This window comes from Misgurnus anguillicaudatus, chromosome 19, assembly GCF_027580225.2.
Source record: "Misgurnus anguillicaudatus chromosome 19, ASM2758022v2, whole genome shotgun sequence".
NCBI classification, from domain to species: domain Eukaryota; kingdom Metazoa; phylum Chordata; class Actinopteri; order Cypriniformes; family Cobitidae; genus Misgurnus; species Misgurnus anguillicaudatus.
Genome location: NC_073355.2, coordinates 31,284,647 through 31,303,783, shown reverse-complemented (window position 1 = coordinate 31,303,783; position 19,137 = coordinate 31,284,647). Strand labels below are relative to the sequence as shown.

The following is a 19,137-nucleotide window of genomic DNA, read 5'->3' as shown; positions in this document are numbered from 1 at the left end:
AGTCTAATTCCTGTCCGGGAAACTGCCCCTTAGAGTTCCAAATTTATTGTTGGCTTGTAAACTTGTTTTATTATATATCATATATCAAAGGTTTAGTGTCATGTTTCTCTTAGAGCCTAGCCTTTTAATTCCCATAATTTCTTTTGTGTTATCTCATGTTACGGAGGGTACTAACAGGTTAAGTGGACAGGTGACACTAAATCAATTGCTATTAAATTCTAAGACCCAAAGATTATTGTGCCTTTTCATTTCATTCACTGCTGGTCTCAAAAGGAACAAGGAGAGGTTGGTGGCAAAATACTTTTATAAAATGTCTGAGGCAATATAGAGTAGTCTACATACTACATCTTCAGAACATGAACATGAAGTTGAACACAGTTTTGTCTGTTACTCTAGCTGTACTTCTCAATCTAACAGGTACGTCAGCGCTTACTAAAACTTTCAAACAATGAAAGAACTGTGGTTTTTTTTCTTAAATAGTGTTTTAGTTTTATCTGCAAATTTCATTTATCTGTGAAGACTCAAGAGCAATAAATACTTAAGGTCTTGTGGATGATTTGTAAAAGTAAATAGCATGATATTGTTTTGAGAATAACAATTAGTTTGTGAACAGTCAACAGTTAAGTTTAGTTTTCATAGCTTGATTGTTAAATGGTTAAAATTCTAGTGTGGAAATCTAAACAACCATGAAGGTTTAGAGACAAGCTAAAATAAAAAATAAAAAAATCTCGAGATTAAAGTCATTACAATGCAATATTTATCTATAGTTGTTCGAGAGAAAAAAATTACAAGAATAAAGTTGTAATATTTAGAGAATAACATATACATACCTGCCAATATTTATTCCCATATTTTACTTATTTTTACTATTTTCTTAAAAAAGTAGTAGGCTAGTTAAATCTTGCATTATAATAACTTTAATCTTAATGATGTTTTTATTTTAGGTTTAAACCTCTGTGGTAATAAACTGACCATAAATGAACTATCAAAGTATAACTACCAAGTACAAAAGTACAGGGCCGGCCCTGGCCAATTTGCTGCCCTAGGCAAGATTTCACCTGGTGCCCTTTAGAATCACAGAATCACAATTGTGTTCCAATCATTTTGTTCATAAACTTACACAGAAACAAACTGCACAGCTTTGTCTTTTTTTTTTTTTGAAAATATTTTGGAAACACACACAAACACACAATGCCCTGTCACTCAGGCATTTGATCTTGATATTGTTAAAATCTTGTCTTTTTTACATGTTTTAACACTGTACATTTAACTTAAAATATTTAATTTTGTACAAGAAAACAGCTGTTATTAATGAATTATTAGTAGCATGTTGTAATGTCTCGGGAGATTGTGTCATTGTTAAATAGCTTCGTGGCTATACTGCACTGAAGCGGAAGTTTAAAATATAAACCCAGAATTCAGCGAACGTCAAGAACAAGAAAACAGAAACAACAATCAGACCGAGACCCGGGATTTACATAACGTTATCGCGGACCGTGTTTAAATTTCAATGTTTCTGGACAGAAATACCACTATATATACCATTATATATATATATATATATATATATATATATATATATATATATATATATATATATACATCAATGATGTTTAGTCTCATTGTGCTCACTTCTTTTTTTCCTCATTTAGGCTCTTTCTGTCAGCTAGATGGTAAGTAACTCTAAATGATATTTCACACAAAAATGTTTTCAGCAGTTTATAGCTTTTGAATTTTCACATTTTTTTCTCTCTCATCAGTGTGTGGCCAAGCACCTCTTAACACAAAATTTATTGGAGAGAAGGATGCGAATGCAGGGTCTTGGCCCTGGCAAGTAAGCATTAACGAAATCAGCTATCAAAACCATTTCTGTGGTGGGAGTCTCATCAATAAAGACTGGGTTTTGTCTGCAGCTCACTGTTTCCAAAGGTATGAAATGGTCCAAGCTTAATTTAAATGTCAAATCAACGTACATACAGCATATGGATTGAACTGACCTCTATTTATAGCATCGGCATGCCAGACATTGTGATCTACTTGGGACGTCAGAACCAGCAAGGCCCAAACCCGCTTGAGATAAACAGAACAGTGATTCAACTCATCATTCATCCTAACTATGACCCAGATACTCAAGACAATGACATTGCACTGCTTCAGCTCTCATCTTCTGTGAATTTCACCGATTATATTAAACCAGTCTGTCTGGCTGCTGCTGGGAGTGAATTTGATGAAGGACTTTCAAATTGGGTGACAGGATGGGGGGCCTCTCTAGGTAAGTAAACATGTTTCAAATGATACTACTGTACATATCCAAGGTAAAACTTTCACAACGATTGAAAAATGGAATGTAAATGTAATGTTGAATGACATTTCTTGGTATGTTACAGAAAAAATATTTCCTGACATGTTTCAGCAAGCAGAGATTCCAATTGTGAGCAACAATGACTGCAATATTGGCTATAATGGTATTGTGACAGATAACATGCTGTGTGCTGGACTGTTGAATGATGAAGGAGAAAGCCCATGTCAGGTAAGATATCCATCATTCATTTTACAAGAATTTCACAGTATAGTCCATTTCTCATAGCCTCCTGAAACAACCTCGGGTTTGTCATGTTGCTCTAAACCTAGGCCTGTCAAAAATCACTCACAAGAACACTGCTAAGAATTGACTTAAAGTAATACCACAGCCAAATATCAAAATGACCTTATGATTTACTCAACCTCGAGCAATCCGAGATACTTATGTCTATTATCTTTTTAGACGAACACCTTTGGAGTTATTTTAGTAAATGTTCTTGCTTTTCCAAGCTAATAATCGGAGGAAACAATGATCAGGAAACAACTTCTGACTTTACAGTTTTTTACAGACACTAGGACACATTTCTCAATACTTAGGTCACTTTTGCAAAACTCTTCATACAGTTCTCCTAACCAACTTTCAGCTTAGCAAATCACGCATTTCATTTCACATTCAAAATGCACAACAACTACCAAAACAGTTTATTCAGGTCTCAAATCAACTCATTCTTCCAAAACACTAGCAAAGGTTGACAGCCGATAAACAAATTTTTTCACCCACAAAACAATGACTTAAAAACACTAACAACATGTAGCATTATACAATGTTTTCTTGTGTAAAACAAGGATACATCCCTGTTTATAATTCAATGCAATATATGTTACTGGAATGAAACATGATGCAGAATTCGTCAATATTTTATGTTGTTTCTTTTTTTTATTACAAAATTACAAGAATTTGTATACACACCTTCCACTACAATACAGATACAATACTAATGTTTTATAGCATTTAATTTTAACATTTAAAATATATTTCATTAAAATATTATTGTAGAAATGTAGCAAATTGTTGTCTTATTTCGTTTTGTATTATGTTATTGTTTTGAACATAAGTTTCACAGTTTTGAAAACAGTATGTAAGCATGTGCAAATTGTCCTGTATGTATAAAAAGTTTTGGCAGTTGTTGTGTCTAGTGAGAAAAGAATTTATGAAATTTGCGAGATGTAGTTATTGAATGCATTTTGTGCCAAAGCAATGATAATTGATCCTCAGTTTAGCCCACATAGACTTCTGTTGTGCTCACCGTGTGAAGTGTTTTGCAAAAGTGACCTAAGTATTGAGAAATGTGTCCTAGCGTCTGTAAAAAACTGTAAAGCCTAAAAAGTCCATCCATCCTTCACAGAAGTAATCCACATGGCTCCAAATTGTTTTAAAAAAGGTCTTTTGTGGGTAATTGATGCGATTTTGTAAGAAAAATATCCATATTTTCAACTTTATAAACTAGTTTGAGGTAACAATGCCATCTTAGATTCATGGAAGAATTTAACTTAAACCTTAAATTAATCTTTACTTAAACAATGAAGTAAACATCACTTAATATTTTGTGTCTTGAAGCCAAAGCTTAAAAAAGTTTAGATGATTTAACTTTTAAGCGTACAAAATCCATTAAACTAAAACATTCAAGTAAAATGAACTTAAAATAATTAGTTCATGTTGTGAGGAATACCCATAATCCTTTGCACCTGAATATTTTGATTATTTTCTGCTTTTTCACAGAATAAAAACTGATAAGAACTTTTATTACTTAAATATGTGTTAATAAAATGTCATATAGGTTCAAGCTCTTATATTATTGATGTTGTTTTGTTGTAAATGATACTTTTTTGAAGTCACCGTTCAGGTGATCAGTGTTTCCGTACATGAACCCTGTTGAACATTCGATTGTATTTCTCTCCACAGTACTGACAATGTATGTCAAAAACGCAGTTTTGTGTGTGTTTCTGTGGAGAATCACATTTATTCAATGATTAAAGTCGGTCATTAATATTGTGTTATAATACCATTTATAACACATTTATAAGTAATATAAAGTGGTAAAAACTATAGTTATATGCAACGGGTTTCCTCGCAAATTTCGAATAATGTCAACTAATCCGGGTTAAGAGTGCAGGAATATTAAACGAAATTAAAACATTAAGTCTGTTCAACTTAAAATTGTTGTTAGAACAACTTGTTTCAGTAAACTTCATTAAAAATTGTTAAGTAATCATTACTTACATTTTTAGGGCAACGAGTTACCTTCATTTTTTTTAAGTAAACTCAACTTATTCGGCCTTAGTGTGTTGATAAAAACGGGCCTAGAGCTAAGATTTTAATCACAATTTTAAACTTAATACTGAATTGGGACTTTTTTTACAAGCACTGCATCACCAACCTTTAAAGCAACACTATGTAGTTTCCATGTAAAAATGACTTACAGCTCCCCCATGTGGTTGAAAAGCGCAACAGTGCCTGGTATCAGACACTCTTCTGCAGGCAGGGGGAGGGGCGGGGCTGTGTGCTCTACCCTCCACCGCCACTTTCAGAGTGTGCTTGTAGCAGCTAGGAGGCTGCTCAGGTTGCAGCAACAGTACAATTTGTCCAGTTAAAAGTTGTTCTATCACTGAAATAATTTTAGAGACATTATTTAAAGGTAAAAAAACTACATAGTGTTGCTTTAATATGCATTCCCCATCTATATTTCAATCTCTGTAACAGTTGTTAATAGTTTATTGTAGAGGTGTATATGTGATGTGTTTGTCATTGCAGTATGATGCTGGAGGGCCACTGGTCAGTAAGCAGGGCTCCGGATGGATTCAGTCCGGAATTGTGAGTTTTAATCAAGGCTGTTTGGAACTCACATTCCCTAGTGTGTTCACCAGAGTCTCTCAGTATCAGGACTGGATCAACATTTACACAGTCAACAACCAGCCTGGATTTGTTACATTCCCTGATGATTACGATTATGCTCTAGATCCCATTTCTAATATAACTAGTATTTTCAGTGGAAGCTCAACCAGCCTTTACTTACCACTTAACCACACATTCTCTATTGCCACTTTCATCTTTTGTTTCCTTATTCAAATGTTGTCTGAGTCATCATAATATTTGGTTATGGTTATTTGAGAAACATAAAGCACAGATAAATGGGTAATGCTGGTGATTGTTCTTGTATTTGTCCTTTCTTTGTATTTGTTTCTTTCGGTTTCCTCATATTCGTCCTTTAAAAAAAAACTTTATACTCAAAATGAAACTTAACATTTTGGGCTTACCATATTGGTTACAGAGACAAACACCAGCCAACAGTTCAAACGAATGTTGATACACAAAACTTCTGGAGGTGTGTAGATCCAAAAAAAATCAAAAGATCATCTGTCCATGTGAAAAACAATATGCAAGACTAATAGACAAATCAAGGCACGTATTATTGAACATATAAGTGCAATTAAAAGACCAGAACTCTCCTGTTGCTCGCACTTCAATGAAATGTCCAATACAATATCAGATTTAAACTTTGTAGTTATTGAGCACATAACAAAATCACATAGAGGTGGTAATATAGAGTGGAGACTTTTCAGAGTGATGGATCTTTGATCTTAGATATATATCCTCTAGGTATGAATGGTTTCAGCAGTAAAAATTAGTGATGCACCGATGTGAAAATTTTGGCCGATACCGATAAGACTCCTGTCTGTTATGCCCGATACCGGTATTTGCAGATGCCGATATTGCTGTATAGAAAACACATTTTTATGATAATCAAATAAAGAGCTATTTTCCAAAACACTTTTTTTTTACTTTTGTAATTTATTTCCAGAAATGACTGATTGGGCACCTTTATCCATGTGCAAAATGTCATCAATTAGCTGATTTCCCATATTCTTTGTAAGCTTCGGGATGCTTCTTTTTTAGGGGGGTGATCAAATTGGTTGTGTTGAACAATTTGGCCCGAACTCCCCCTCGCATCCCCCAGTCCTCACTCTCATTGCATACAGCACAGCATAGCAAGGATCTTCTTCAGACACTTTGAAGAACGACCAGGCAGACAACAGAGCCTGCTTCAGCACACGTGTAACTTATGCGCTTGTGCAAAAACAAACATCCTCACCCCCACACTCACATCTCCTACACACACGTCAAATACACAGGAATGATTACTATTTTGACATCGGAACGATGCCAACGTGTCCAAAAAAATGACTATATCGGCAGGCGATATATCGTGCACCACTAGTAAAAATAATGAGAAATGTTTGTAACCAAACGGTTCGTGGACCCTATTCACTCCCATAGTAGGAAAAAAGAATACTATGCAAGTAAATGGGGTCCACGAATGGTTTGGTAACATTCATTTCTCAAAATATCTTCCTTTGTGTTCATCAGAACAAAGAAATTTATACGGGTTTGTAACAACATGAGGATGAGTAAATGATAGAATTTTTATTTTTGGGTGAACTATCTCTTTAAGTTAAATACTAAGACTTTCTTAAGAAATACTTAAGAATCAAAAAAATCAAAGTACTGGTGTTATCATTCAACATAAACATAACAAATAATCAGTTTTAAGCAAACTCATTCTTATATTCTGTAAAACCAGCAGCAGACATCATTCAAGAAAAAACATGAATCAGACGGACATGTTGCATCTGGCAAAAAGTATCATATTACCCCACCATTTGGTAAGGCACACCTCTAATGATAACATGAGAATTGAGAGTGGACACTTCCATGGTAATCCTAAATGTAAATTTCAAGTTGTCAACGCTGTTGGCTAAAATAAACTTTATATATACATTATATACTAGTCAACATTCGAAGTGGATCAAAAAACATTCATCAAAGTTGTCCTAAGACAAGAACGGGTATTGTGTGTTGGTTTTAAGACAACTTTTAGAAAAGGTTTTGATCCACTTCGAATGTTGACTAGTGTATTATAAAGCAATGTACTGTAACAAAGTACACATACTGTACACTACTGCCATCATGGTTTCTAACATTGTGATCTACTGTGAGGATAAAAGACCAGAGAAAGAGAAAAAGACAATGTAAAAAGTATACTTTATTTAATCTTCAACACTCTTTCTGCACATTTGGGACACTTAAATATCTTGAATTTTAAAGTACAAATGAACATTTATAAAACACAATTTGAGAACAAACTCTGTGGAATGAAATCCAAACACACCCTACAATAACAAAGGATGCACGCTTCAGTCTTACAGGTCATCAATGAATATTTCTGTACAGTTTGTTATGAACTGGGAAGCAGGTGAACGTAATGATTGTATAATGCTGTACACACAAACTTTAGTTCAAAGGCACTTAATCACTCTCTCCATCATCACTGATGATTCCCTGCAGGTTGCTCCAGGCTGTTGCTTTCTTGCGCCCCCTGTTTGTGTGGTTGTCCTCACTGTCTGAGCCAGAGTCCACAATACGCTTATAGACAGGAGAGGGAGGAGAGACATTCGAAGATGTGGGCCACACCCCTGATGCTGCTCTTCTTTTGGGACGTCCTGACAAACAAAGTATAAAAGTAGTGGAGTCAAGCGTCAAGTAATGTAAAATGAAGCGACCCCAGAGCGTGTGTTTTTTGATATGCAGATAACAAGCATGAAAATGGTCACATATTCTCCATAGGACTTTTTCCTTCTAATAAAATTAGTTTTTTTTTTTTCTAGGAGTTTTTTCAACCCCTATATATACATTAATTTTACATTACATTAATAAAAGCAGAAAAAAACAAATATATATATATATATATATATATATATATATATATATATATATATTTATTTATTTGTTTTTTCCTGCTTTTATTAATGTAAAGCTGCTTTGAAACAAATAAACAATTGTGAAAAGCGCTATATAAATAAAATTAAGTCGAATTGACATATTGCCGGTATAACCGCATTTTACATTTTGGATAATTTTTTAAAGTCATTTAATTGACCTGAATGAAATGTATCAGAAGATCTCACAATAGGTACAGTTACCCTGAGTGGTGATGATGTTGCTGACGTCTAACTCGGCCACCTCTTGTGCTTCTTCTCTCTTCAGTCGAGCCTTCTTACATTTCCCTATAGTCGGCTGTCCTGCAACAGATATATTGTGTTTAGCTCCCACAGGATCCATCACACAACACAACATCAGTCCCACACAGTGTACAAAAATAACATGTGAATTCAGTGGCGGCTTGTGACTGCTCTTCCGTGGGGCACAAATTCAAAGTATGTGTTCGGAGTGTCATGTGTGTTGCTTGTGTTTTCAAAACGTGTGTTTGTTGCGTCATGTGAACCATGTGCATCACGTGTTTTGTCAAAACAAGTGACTGCTACACACGCGTCAAACCCGTTTACGATAAAAGAGATGCTCACGTTCACAAAATACACGCTAGACACTCCCTTAACAGTGAACTCTGATTATGCATGAGATTATGCGAGTATCTAGCAAGTGCGACCGTCTCTTTTATCATAAATCCTTTAGACGCATCTGCAGCAGAGTTATTTTGACAAGACACGTGATGCACATACAGTAGAATCACTCGACGAGCAGAACAAATATTTTAAAAATAACGAACGACACACATGATGGGCTACATACATGTTGTGACGAACTTTGCATTGTGCGCCCTCAAAAAAAAAAAAGAAGTCACCGGCCACCACTGTATGAATTGTTATTAAATGCTTTTTACATTAGTAAAGATGCACTTGCTCAACCTGACAATAAATATTACACAGCTTAAAACTAAACTACTGAACTGTAAGTGCGAAAAGCAAAGACACTGCTTGTAGACTTCTCTAAACAGCAAGGGGGTAAACGCGTGATCTCTGTCAGAATGTTGTGGTTGGCCCAATGCATGCTTTTATGTCAGCGCAGTCTGACCTTGTATGTGCTTATATCATTAATCTTAATCTCTGTTGACACATAGCATCATGCTGGTAATTGACCGGTAACTTCTTATACAGAAAAACTGCCATGACCGGTTTATATTTGAAAAGGTTTTGTTTACACAGGACTGTTTACGTTAATTTACAAGATGCAATTGTATGAGTGAAAGCAGCTAATAAATCGCCATGCCACCAGTGCATGCCATTTCACACAAAAAGAGACACACTAACCTTCCACACCAAGCTCTTCCAGCTCTTTCTTCAGCACTGCCACTTTGGCCTTTATCGATCGACAGTCGCCTAAAAGCTTCTTGTAGTTTCGTCTCACACCACAGAGGGAGATGTATCGCTTCAGCCGGGCCACTGACTTATTCTCCTCGTCCTGATCATTAAGAGTTATTATAATCAGTTAGCACAATCATGACATTGTTTAGCAAATGTCAACAGTGGGATTGTGAGTTAAATTTGTATATGTAACGTATATGAGTGTTTTTTTAGGGCAGGTGTGGGGGTATTCCAGAAAGCTAAGGGTAAGCAAGTTGATAAGCTTTCGAGGTACGCAAGTAACCATAGCAAGTGACTTTCTTAAGATAACAATCTTCCAGGGTGAGTTCATTTAAATCAGTGACAAAGCTTCGGAGAATGTCAGTGCACGTGTGCACTTGCGATGAGCATGCAAGCAGGTGTGAAAGCACATATTTTGCGTAATAATATAATGTTAAAGCATTTATTTTATTATATTTGGGGGTGGTTTCCCAGACAGAAATTAGGTTAAGCCAGGACTAGGCCTCGGTTTAATTAGGAAATATAACTAGTTTTAACAAACATGCCTTACTAAAAACATTACTTGTGTGCATTTTGAGGCAAAACAAACAGCACTGATGTAATTTAAATTAATTTTAGTCTAGGACTAGTCTAATCCCTGTCCGGGAAACCACCCTTACAGTCGCAAATTGATGTTTTCTACTTTTTAAAGCTCCACTGTGTAGGATCTACTCCCATCTAGCGGTGAAATTCTATATGGCAACCAACTGAATATTACTTTCTGAAAGCGCGAAAGGCAGAGCTTGAATTTCAGGAATGTCCTTCGTCGGCAAATGACTTTCAAAAATGGAGGCACAACATGGATTCAGTCGAGCGACTCAGCCATATGCATTCTAAATAGCAGATTCTACACTTACGAGAATACTTTGATTAGTTGGTGGAAGTAGTTACACATGAATGAGCACATACTTTTGACAGAACACATGGGTTTTTGCTAAGAATTAACCCCAAAAAACTACACAGTGGAGCTTTAAAGATTACAATTACATCAGTTAATAAGGGATAATGGGTCTTGTATCACACTGCCTATACATTATCCTGCTTATTACACTGCTATTTAACTCATAAGTAAGGTAAGGAACATAAATATTAATTTAATTATTTGATTCGCACATTTTAAACTAATGCAGACCTTTCGCGAAGAAAACACGTTTACTTTACGGTTTTAAAATAAGACAAAATGTTTAAATGTCACATTATTTGGTTTAATAATTTGTAAATATAATATCATATATTTTTATTAAAGCAACACTATGTAGTTTCCATGTAAAAATGACTTACAGCTCCCCCATGTGGTTGAAAAGCGCAACAGTGCCTGGTATCAGACACTCTTCTGCAGGCAGGGGGAGGGGCGCCACTTTCAGAGTGTGCTTGTAGCAGCTAGGAGGCTGCTCTGGTTGCAGCAACAGTACAATTTGTCCAGTTAAAAGTTGTTCTATCACTGAAATAATTTTAGAGACATTATTTAAAGGTAAAAAAAACTACATAGTGTTGCTTTAAACTTTGTGTAATATTAAACTGTACCTGTCAAAATGATTTTCAGCATCCGGGTTACCGTCTGTTATTAGCTTTGAGCGGTTGTTATCTGGGAATAACAAACCTGCAAATGTCGCAACTGGCCAATCAGAATCAAGCATTCCAACGAGCCATGTAATGTTAACAATAAAGTACAATTTCATATCAATTATGTTAATTCATAAATAAACTCATTACTCTCACCAATTAGATAATATGAGTATCAGTTTATAATAAACGTGAAAGCAAACCATCACAGGTCTATGATGCAAATATACAACCCCAAATCAGAAAAAGTTGGGACACAGTAGAAATTGTGAGTAAAAAAGGAATGGAATAATTTACTTATCTCATAAACTTAAATTTTATTTACAATAGAATATAAATAACATATCAAATGTTGAAAGTGGGACATTTGAAATGTCATGCCAAATATTGGCTCATTTTGGATTTCATGAGAGCTACACATTCCAAAAAAGTTGGGACAGGTAGCAAGAAGAGGCCAGAAAATGTAAATGTACATATAAGGAACAGCTTAATTACTAATTTGCAACTTATTAGGTCAATTGGCAACATGATTGGGTATAAAAAAGCCTGTCAGAGTGGCAGTGTCTCGCAGAAGTCAAGATGGGCAGAGAATCCCCAATTCCCCCAATGCTGCAGCGAAAAATAGTTTTCTGAGTTTCTCAGAGAAAAATTGCAAAGAGTTTGAAGGTATCATCATCTAGAGTGCATAATATCATCCAAAGATTCAGAGAATCTGGAACAATCTCTGTGTGTAAGGGTCAAGACCGGAAAACCATACCGGATGCCCGTGATCTTCGGGCTCTTAGACGGCACTGCATTACATACAGGAATGCTTCTGTAATGGAAATCACATCATGGGCTCAGGAATACTTCCAGAAAACATTGACAGTGAACACAATCCACCGTGTCATTCGCTGTTGCCGGCTAAAACTCTATAGGTCAAACAAGAAGCCATATCTAAACTTGACCCAGAAGCGCAGGCGTTTTCCCTGGGCAAGGCTCATTTAAAATGGATTGTGGCAAAGTGAAAAACTGCTCTGTGGTGAGACGAATCGAAATTTGAAGTTCTTTTTGGAAAACTGGGACGCCATTTCATTCGGACTAAAGAGGACAAGGACATCCCAAGTTGTTATTAGCGTGCATTTCAGAAACCTGCATCTCTGATGGTTTGGGGTTGCATGAGTGCGTGTGGCATGGGCAGCTTACACATCTGGAAAGGCAACATCAATGCTGAAAGGTTTATCCAAGTTCTAGAACAACATATGCTCCCATTCAGACGTCTCTTTCAGTGAAGACCTTGCAACATGACAATACCAGACCAAATACTGAATCAATTACAATGTCAAGACTGCGTAGAAGAAGGATCTGAGTACTGAAATGACCCGCCTGCAGTCCAGATCTGTCACCCACAGAAAACATTTGGTGCATCATAAAGAGGAAGATGCGACAAAAAAGATCTAAGACAGTTGAGCAACTAGAAGCCTGTTTTAGACAAGAATGGGACAACATTTCTATTCCTAAACATTAATCCTCCAGCTGTTCCTTATATGTACATTTATCTTTTCTGGCCTCTTACCTGTCCCAACTTTTTTGGAATGTGTAGCTCTCATGAAATCCAAAATGAGCCAATATTTGGCATGACATTTCAAAATGTCTCACTTTCTACATTTGATGTTATCTATAGTCTATTGTGAATAAAATATAAGTTTATGAGATTTGTAAATTATTCCATTCCTTTTTTACTCACAATTTCTACAGTGTCCCAACTTTTTCTGATTTGGGGTTGTATTTCCATTATTGTGCCAGAAGTTAAAACATATTATGTTACCGAACACATGACAAGGCATTTTCTATTATAAGGTACATAATGAAATGCATAATAAAAATTTGTTGTTGTAATTTTTATTTCTTAAAACATACACTTCTGATGCTCCTCCACATTGGATCTGTAGCTATAGTCTTTTTTAAATCACTTTATTTTTGGTCTTTAAAAATGGGCCTTTTGCAGCTCATTCCCTGAGCCATAATTTTTGAGCCAAAAGAAAATGGAGATATTTAGCTATAATAAATGACACAAAACGACATATTCAAGTTCATGTTACTATGGGCACTAATTTAACATTTTAATTCTTCACTACTGTCCTAATCGTCTAATGCAAATAATCAATCTATCAATCAATCTAATAATCAAATTAGTGTAGTGTCCTGAACAGCACTACACAAAATTATTTAAAATTATGACAACTTTAAACAGGCTTTACAATTAAAAGATGATCAATTACTATGACTCTATCAGCAAATTATGCAAATGAAGGTGATACAGTGTCCTTCAATGCAGTCAATTTTACAAACCCCAAAATTAAACAGGGTCACCCAAAGAGTGTTAACATTTTTAGGAAAAGATACATACAGAAATACATACAATATATAATGCATATTATGTATACACAATACAATCACACCTACAAAACTATAATAAGCATTATGACAAATCTACACTTTATGTGACACAAAAGATATCCATAATGAGTACATATTAAAATATTTCAAATGTAAAATCTACCATTATATTTATACAGGCTAAAAAAATGTCCAATGCCGACAAAACATTCATTCATTTGGTCCGTTTTTTAATCACGCACTTCTAAGTCGATCCTAAAATGTTTATTTTGCGCGAAATCACTGGTTTATAATGTTCTTTCTCATTTAAAAAAATTAAGTTCCCTGCCATTTTAATGACTCGTGAAATCAGAGATCCATTGACAATCAGGAGTGCGCATTAACTCTGGGTTACTTTCAATGGGTTTGTTAAACTAACTTTTAAACTGTATTCTGGAAACTACATAGCCCAGGTAAGCAAGGTTTGTGTTTCAAGGTTAATCTGATGGTAAGTTAACCCTTGTTTCTGGAATACCCACCCCGTTCAACAACATAGACAGCTCTCATCACCTACTGTCAAGATATAAAGCTGCCTTCTGGTTTATAAAATCTCAAAAAATAAAATAAAAAAATCAGAAATTGAAAAGCTATGTGTGTGTTCATGTATTGTGAGATCTTGCCTTTCCTCTCGCTGTGCCCTCTTTCTCCTCACTGCGTTTCTTCTTCGTCGCACTCTTCTGTTTTTCCTCCTTCTTGTCCTTCTGCTGTTCTTCCTCATCCTCCAGTGAGGGAAGAGAGGAAGAGTCAGAGTCTTCCTCTACCTCCTCCTGCTTTACTTCTTCCTTCTTTGTCTTTTCTGTAAAGTAAAAGATGGAGTTAAGTATGTATGGCAAGTCAGAAATGTACACAAGAGGGCGCTATAGCACCACAGTCTGAGACTGGCATGCATACGGTACCATTGTTCTCCTTCTCTCTAAAAGATGAATTAGCAGCATCTTCTCCTTCACTCTCTCCAGTTCTTTCGCTCCCGGAGTCGCTGCTCTTCTTGGTTTTAGTTGTCTCATTTCTTTCTTCCTCCTCGCTGTCAGAGCTGCTTCCAAAAACTTGTCTTTCCACTTCCCTCACGGCATCTGTCTCTACGGACTTCTTTCTGGTGCGGTTTCTTTTCTTCTGCATTTTCTCTTTGCTCAGTCTTCTTTCATCTTCAGAATGATCACTTTCAGACTTAATGCTGTTATTTTTTATTAGTCTGCTACAAGCTTTTTCCTCACCAGCTGAATCATTCTTTTTTATTTTTTCTCCTTTCACCGTTATTTTTAGCTTTTCGTCATCTTTATCCGAATCCTTCAATTCTTCCTCCTCCTCGCTTTCTAGCATTTTCCCTCGTTTCTTTTGAGGCTTTTTCATCTTACTGTCATCTTTCTTTGACCGCACCTCTCGCCCTTTGGTTTGCTTGCCGTCTTTCATGTTCTGTTTTTGCTGCTTGACTTTTTTCCCAGCATTCTCCTTTTCCTCCTCGCTGTCTTCATCTGTGTTTTTGTCACTAAAAGATTCTTCATCTTTCTGGTCTCCTTCGTTTATAGCCTTTACTATTCCAGAGTCAGGGGAATCTGGAGAAGAAAACATTTAAGGTTACTCACAAATTGCTTTTAATGAAGACCGTTGATGAACACTCACTCTACAACTTGAATCCAACTTTAACAAACAACATTTTTCTTGGCAATGAAAGTTCCTCAAATGTTGCATGGTCACCTGGAGAAGACTCCTCATGCCGTGATCTCTTTGTCCTTTCCATCATTTCTTTCTTTAAGCCTTCGTCCCCATCATCGCCATCATCACTCACCCTTTTTCTTTTTCTCTCCACAAATTTAACAAGAGGTTCGTCATCGCTGCTGTCCTGGAACAGAAAAAGGTTTAATTGACCCCACCCAACCAATCAAAAAGCTATTTCTCTTCGCCAAAGTACCAGGTAATGTTTTGCCTCCAAGTCCGTAGTACTGTGTGATTTGAAGGTACCAAAACATAATTTCACAAAAATTCTCGATATTGTCATTGCACAGGTACAGTAAGATTAGTTTTGTTCCCCACTCATAACAGACATGTAAGGCAACAGTTTCCCCCAACATCCAAAATAAATGTAAAAAAAAAAGTAAAAATACAATTTACAATCAAGTAATTAAAAGTTCTTTGTGTAAATTGTAGAAAGATCTCTTGACAGAAATGCAATATAATATACATAAGTATATTATCAGTGGTGTATAAAGACCTTACATAATGAGCTGTATTGTTTTTATTACTTTAGAATGAGCCGTTTCTCCATACACCGCGGGCTCATCACATGGAAGTCGCGGTCATGTTTCTACAGTAGCCCTAAATGCACAAACTGCTCTGAGCGCATTTAGTCACTTCGTTGTCTCATATGACGACATGTTTGTTCTGTGACGGCTACCATATGCGTTTTATAATTGACGGGGAAAGGTTGGTTGCAATTCACAATCTCACCACTAGATGCCACTAAAATTTACACACACCACCTTTGATTTAAAGGCGGGGTGCATGATTTTTGAAAAACACTTTGGAAAAGGAAGTCGGGACGAGTACCAAAACACACTTTTTGCCAATTAGCAGTAAGGGGCGTGTCTACTAACCAACATCATTGCCTGGGTTGCGTATGTGTGGGGCGGGTCTAACAAAAGAAGGTCCAGATTCTATGGGGTTAGGGGTGTGTTTGTTTAGGTGATTTCAAATGTCAACATTGGCTTTCAGAGATCATGCACCCCCCCATTAAGTGTGTTGCATATATTTTAAGAACTGAAGGCTTTTTCTGATCTTTGGAACCAAAAAGCATACTTTTGAGGTGTTTTTTTTTTCTGGGTGTGGGTGGATTGTGACCACTTCAAGCTTTGCAAAGGTGTTTGAAAAATCACTTTTAAAAGGAAAATTTTTATTTTCTACTTGAGTACATTTTTAAGTATTTTATCAGTGTTTTTCTTCGGAAGCATCATCATGTTTTCTTTCAAAGCATAATATGATATCATACCTTTAAATCCACTACATTTCATAAATACAAGTTTTGTTTTATATTTAAAGGGATAGTCATTATGAGGTGACTCACCCTCATGTCGTTCCAAACTCATAAGACCTCCGTTCATCTTCAGAACACAGTTTAAGATGTTTTACATTTAGTCCGAGGGCAGCCAATCTTATTACAGCTATTTCATATACTACGGCTTTTGATCAGTAAGTCCTTATCGATCTAAAATCACTGTTAGTTTGAGTCGTTTATCAAATGCATTTGAAAAAGCAAAACTCGTTAAACATAATTATTAAACATATTCTTTATTATCATGAAAATACCTGAAAAGGTTTGAAGAACAGCAATATAAATATGTCCTTCAGCCATTTTGTGGAGCTGCGTGTCATCACAGCTGCGCGTGTGTATTGTTCTTCGTCTACAGCGCATTTTGAGTTTCTGCACGAGAGCGCCCCCTGGCTTTTGGATGTAGCGGCATTTCACCGTTATTCATTGAGAAACATAGCAAGCATTATCGGCCGATCAATCGTAGCATCCCTACCAGAAAGGTAATAAAAACATCATCAAAGTAGTCCATGTGACATCAGTGGCTCAGTTAGAATGCGTTGAAGCATCGAAAATACATTTTGGTTCAAAAATAACAAAAATTACGACTTCATTCAGCATTGTCTTCTCTTCCGCGTCTGTTGTGAAGTGCATGCACAAGGCTGCAGTGACGCGGCTGACGTACAACGCGACTGACGTATCTGGTGCACCCCAGAGGGGGTTTTTTTGTGCGCCCGGGGTTCGTTTACAGTCTGAGGGAGAAGTACCCTGTAAGTTTGAAAAAAAAAATTTTGCAAACATGTCTGAGCATAACACATCATCCGTGTCACTGCAGTCACGTCATTTTAGTCTCGCGCATGCACTTCACAACAGAGAAGAGAAGACAAATCTGAAAAAAGTCCAACTTTTTTTTATTCCTGGACCAAAATGTATTCTCGATGCCTCAACACATTCCAACCGACCCACCGATGTCACATGGACTACTTTGATGATGTTTTTATTACCTTTCTGAGTAGACATGGACAGTATACGGTTACTAGATTTTCAATGAAGGGTCAACAAGCTCTCGGACTAAATCTAAAACATGTTAAACTTTGTTCCAAAGATGAACAGAGGTCTTATGTGTTTGGAGCAAAATAAGGGTGAGTCATTAATTACATTATTTTCATTTTGGGGTGAACGATCCCTTTAATATTTAAGTACATTAAACATCTAGTACTTTCTTACTTTTACTTATAAAAAGTACTTTTACTTGAGTAAAAGTACAGAAGCATACTTTTTATGTATGTAGGTATTAAATAAAATGTAATACGCAATATAAAGTATATTACATTCTGAGGACATTGATAGTACAGTACAGATACTGGAAAAATTTAACTAAAATACATAACTGCTGTCCACCTCTGGTGACTAAATGATGACAAAATGTTATGCTTGTATTAACCAACCCTTAAAGCATCGGATTTAATTCACATTCTATGGCTTTTAATAATTTTACGGGGTAATTAAAACATTTTAAGCCCATACAAATAAATTGCAATATCACTGTAATCCTATCCAATAAGTATTACAATCCAGTTTTTACCAAATAATGACTGCATTTTACTAAAAAAGAAATGTAATTCTTCACAGAAACCTTTTATTTGTATTTCCATTAAACAATATGTGCAGATGTGATGTCTGAGATGGAGTAGCAGCATCCAGGTGACAGAGACAAATTAATTTCTCTAATCATAAAATCAGGACCACATGACTTTACAATAGCTTATCAAATGCTCACGTTCTCACCTGCATTTTTAAGAGTTCCTCCTCAACAATTGTCTTCATCAATTGTCTATCCTTGATGCTGAGTGACTCTCTCCCAACTTGCTCGAGGTATCGCTTTCGTAGAACCCCTAAAGTCAGTGAACTGGAGAAACAGCAAAACATTAATGCACGCGTGCAAGTGTCATTTTGATGGACCACTAGACATCTGTGCATAATATTATGCTTATATTTTATACTGTACATATGAAGCAAAACATTATCCGTTCATTTAGGAAATAAGCACATTATACATGAAACCTGATACACATCTGTCCTCGTACTCGTACTGTAGTATTGACTAACGTACTAGTCATTGGAAACGCAAAAAAAAAAAAAATCAACGTACTATCGTACACCTGTTTATAAATCGCTTCTTGTGTAAATTAACTGTTTTCAATCATTTACCAACCACCCCTTACTACCTGCATAGTTTGTCGCTAATTTCCGACCCGCGTTGACATGTAAACCGAGTTAATGATTCAGGCCTGACTTTTTAACATAACGTTGTTTGATCGCTGCTGATCATAACCACATTTTTGACGTTTCCGTTAGCCCGCTGTTTAACTTACCTGAGGTCCGAGCAATGGGTGAGCTCTCGCACAACAAACTTTCGAATAACGTCCTCTTCTTTAACCATGTTTACACATACATCAGTTTTTACATTAACGTTACAAACATCACTGCGTAGTAAGCGCGCTACCCTAGCTTGGCGCGCTTTGCTGTGACACGTCGCATACGTCATGACGCAGCATTTCCAATAGACGCGTTCACGT

At 36.1% G+C, this 19,137-nt stretch overlaps 2 protein-coding genes across 2 annotated transcripts; one reads left to right on the top strand and one right to left on the bottom strand.

Moving 5' to 3' along the window:
* The first annotated feature begins 12 nt into the window (after positions 1 to 12).
* LOC129436343 (chymotrypsin-like protease CTRL-1) lies at positions 13 to 6,055 on the top strand. The gene is made up of 6 exons (XM_055194425.2): positions 13 to 417; positions 1,653 to 1,673; positions 1,761 to 1,929; positions 2,010 to 2,272; positions 2,388 to 2,530; positions 5,114 to 6,055. The coding sequence occupies exons 1-6, from the start codon at positions 357 to 359 to the stop codon at positions 5,447 to 5,449; spliced, it is 993 nt and encodes a 330-aa protein (XP_055050400.2). The 5' UTR covers positions 13 to 356; the 3' UTR covers positions 5,450 to 6,055.
* A 1,328-nt stretch (positions 6,056 to 7,383) lies between these two features.
* On the bottom strand, positions 7,384 to 19,099 carry hirip3 (HIRA interacting protein 3). The gene is made up of 8 exons (XM_055194404.2): positions 18,934 to 19,099; positions 18,347 to 18,467; positions 15,232 to 15,376; positions 14,436 to 15,089; positions 14,160 to 14,335; positions 9,466 to 9,616; positions 8,341 to 8,439; positions 7,384 to 7,860 (listed from the first exon to the last, which is right to left on the bottom strand). The coding sequence occupies exons 1-8, from the start codon at positions 18,999 to 19,001 to the stop codon at positions 7,667 to 7,669; spliced, it is 1,608 nt and encodes a 535-aa protein (XP_055050379.2). The 5' UTR covers positions 19,002 to 19,099; the 3' UTR covers positions 7,384 to 7,666.
* Between the last annotated feature and the right edge of the window lie 38 nt (positions 19,100 to 19,137).

Bases quoted from the DNA above. Each gene is read 5' to 3' on its own strand.
- LOC129436343 (XM_055194425.2), top strand. From the start codon at position 357: ATGAACATGAAGTTGAACACAGTTTTGTCTGTTACTCTAGCTGTACTT. The intron at 418-1,652 runs GTACGTCAGCGC...TTCCTCATTTAG, and splicing joins TGTACTTCTCAATCTAACAG to GCTCTTTCTGTCAGCTAGAT. The intron at 1,930-2,009 runs GTATGAAATGGT...CTCTATTTATAG, and splicing joins GCAGCTCACTGTTTCCAAAG to CATCGGCATGCCAGACATTG.
- hirip3 (XM_055194404.2), bottom strand. From the start codon at position 19,001: ATGGTTAAAGAAGAGGACGTTATTCGAAAGTTTGTTGTGCGAGAGCTC. The intron at 15,377-18,346 runs GTGAGAACGTGA...TTTCTGTTCCAG, and splicing joins AGGAACTCTTAAAAATGCAG to GACAGCAGCGATGACGAACC. The intron at 14,336-14,435 runs GTACCGTATGCA...TTTACTTTACAG, and splicing joins TAGAGAGAAGGAGAACAATG to AAAAGACAAAGAAGGAAGAA.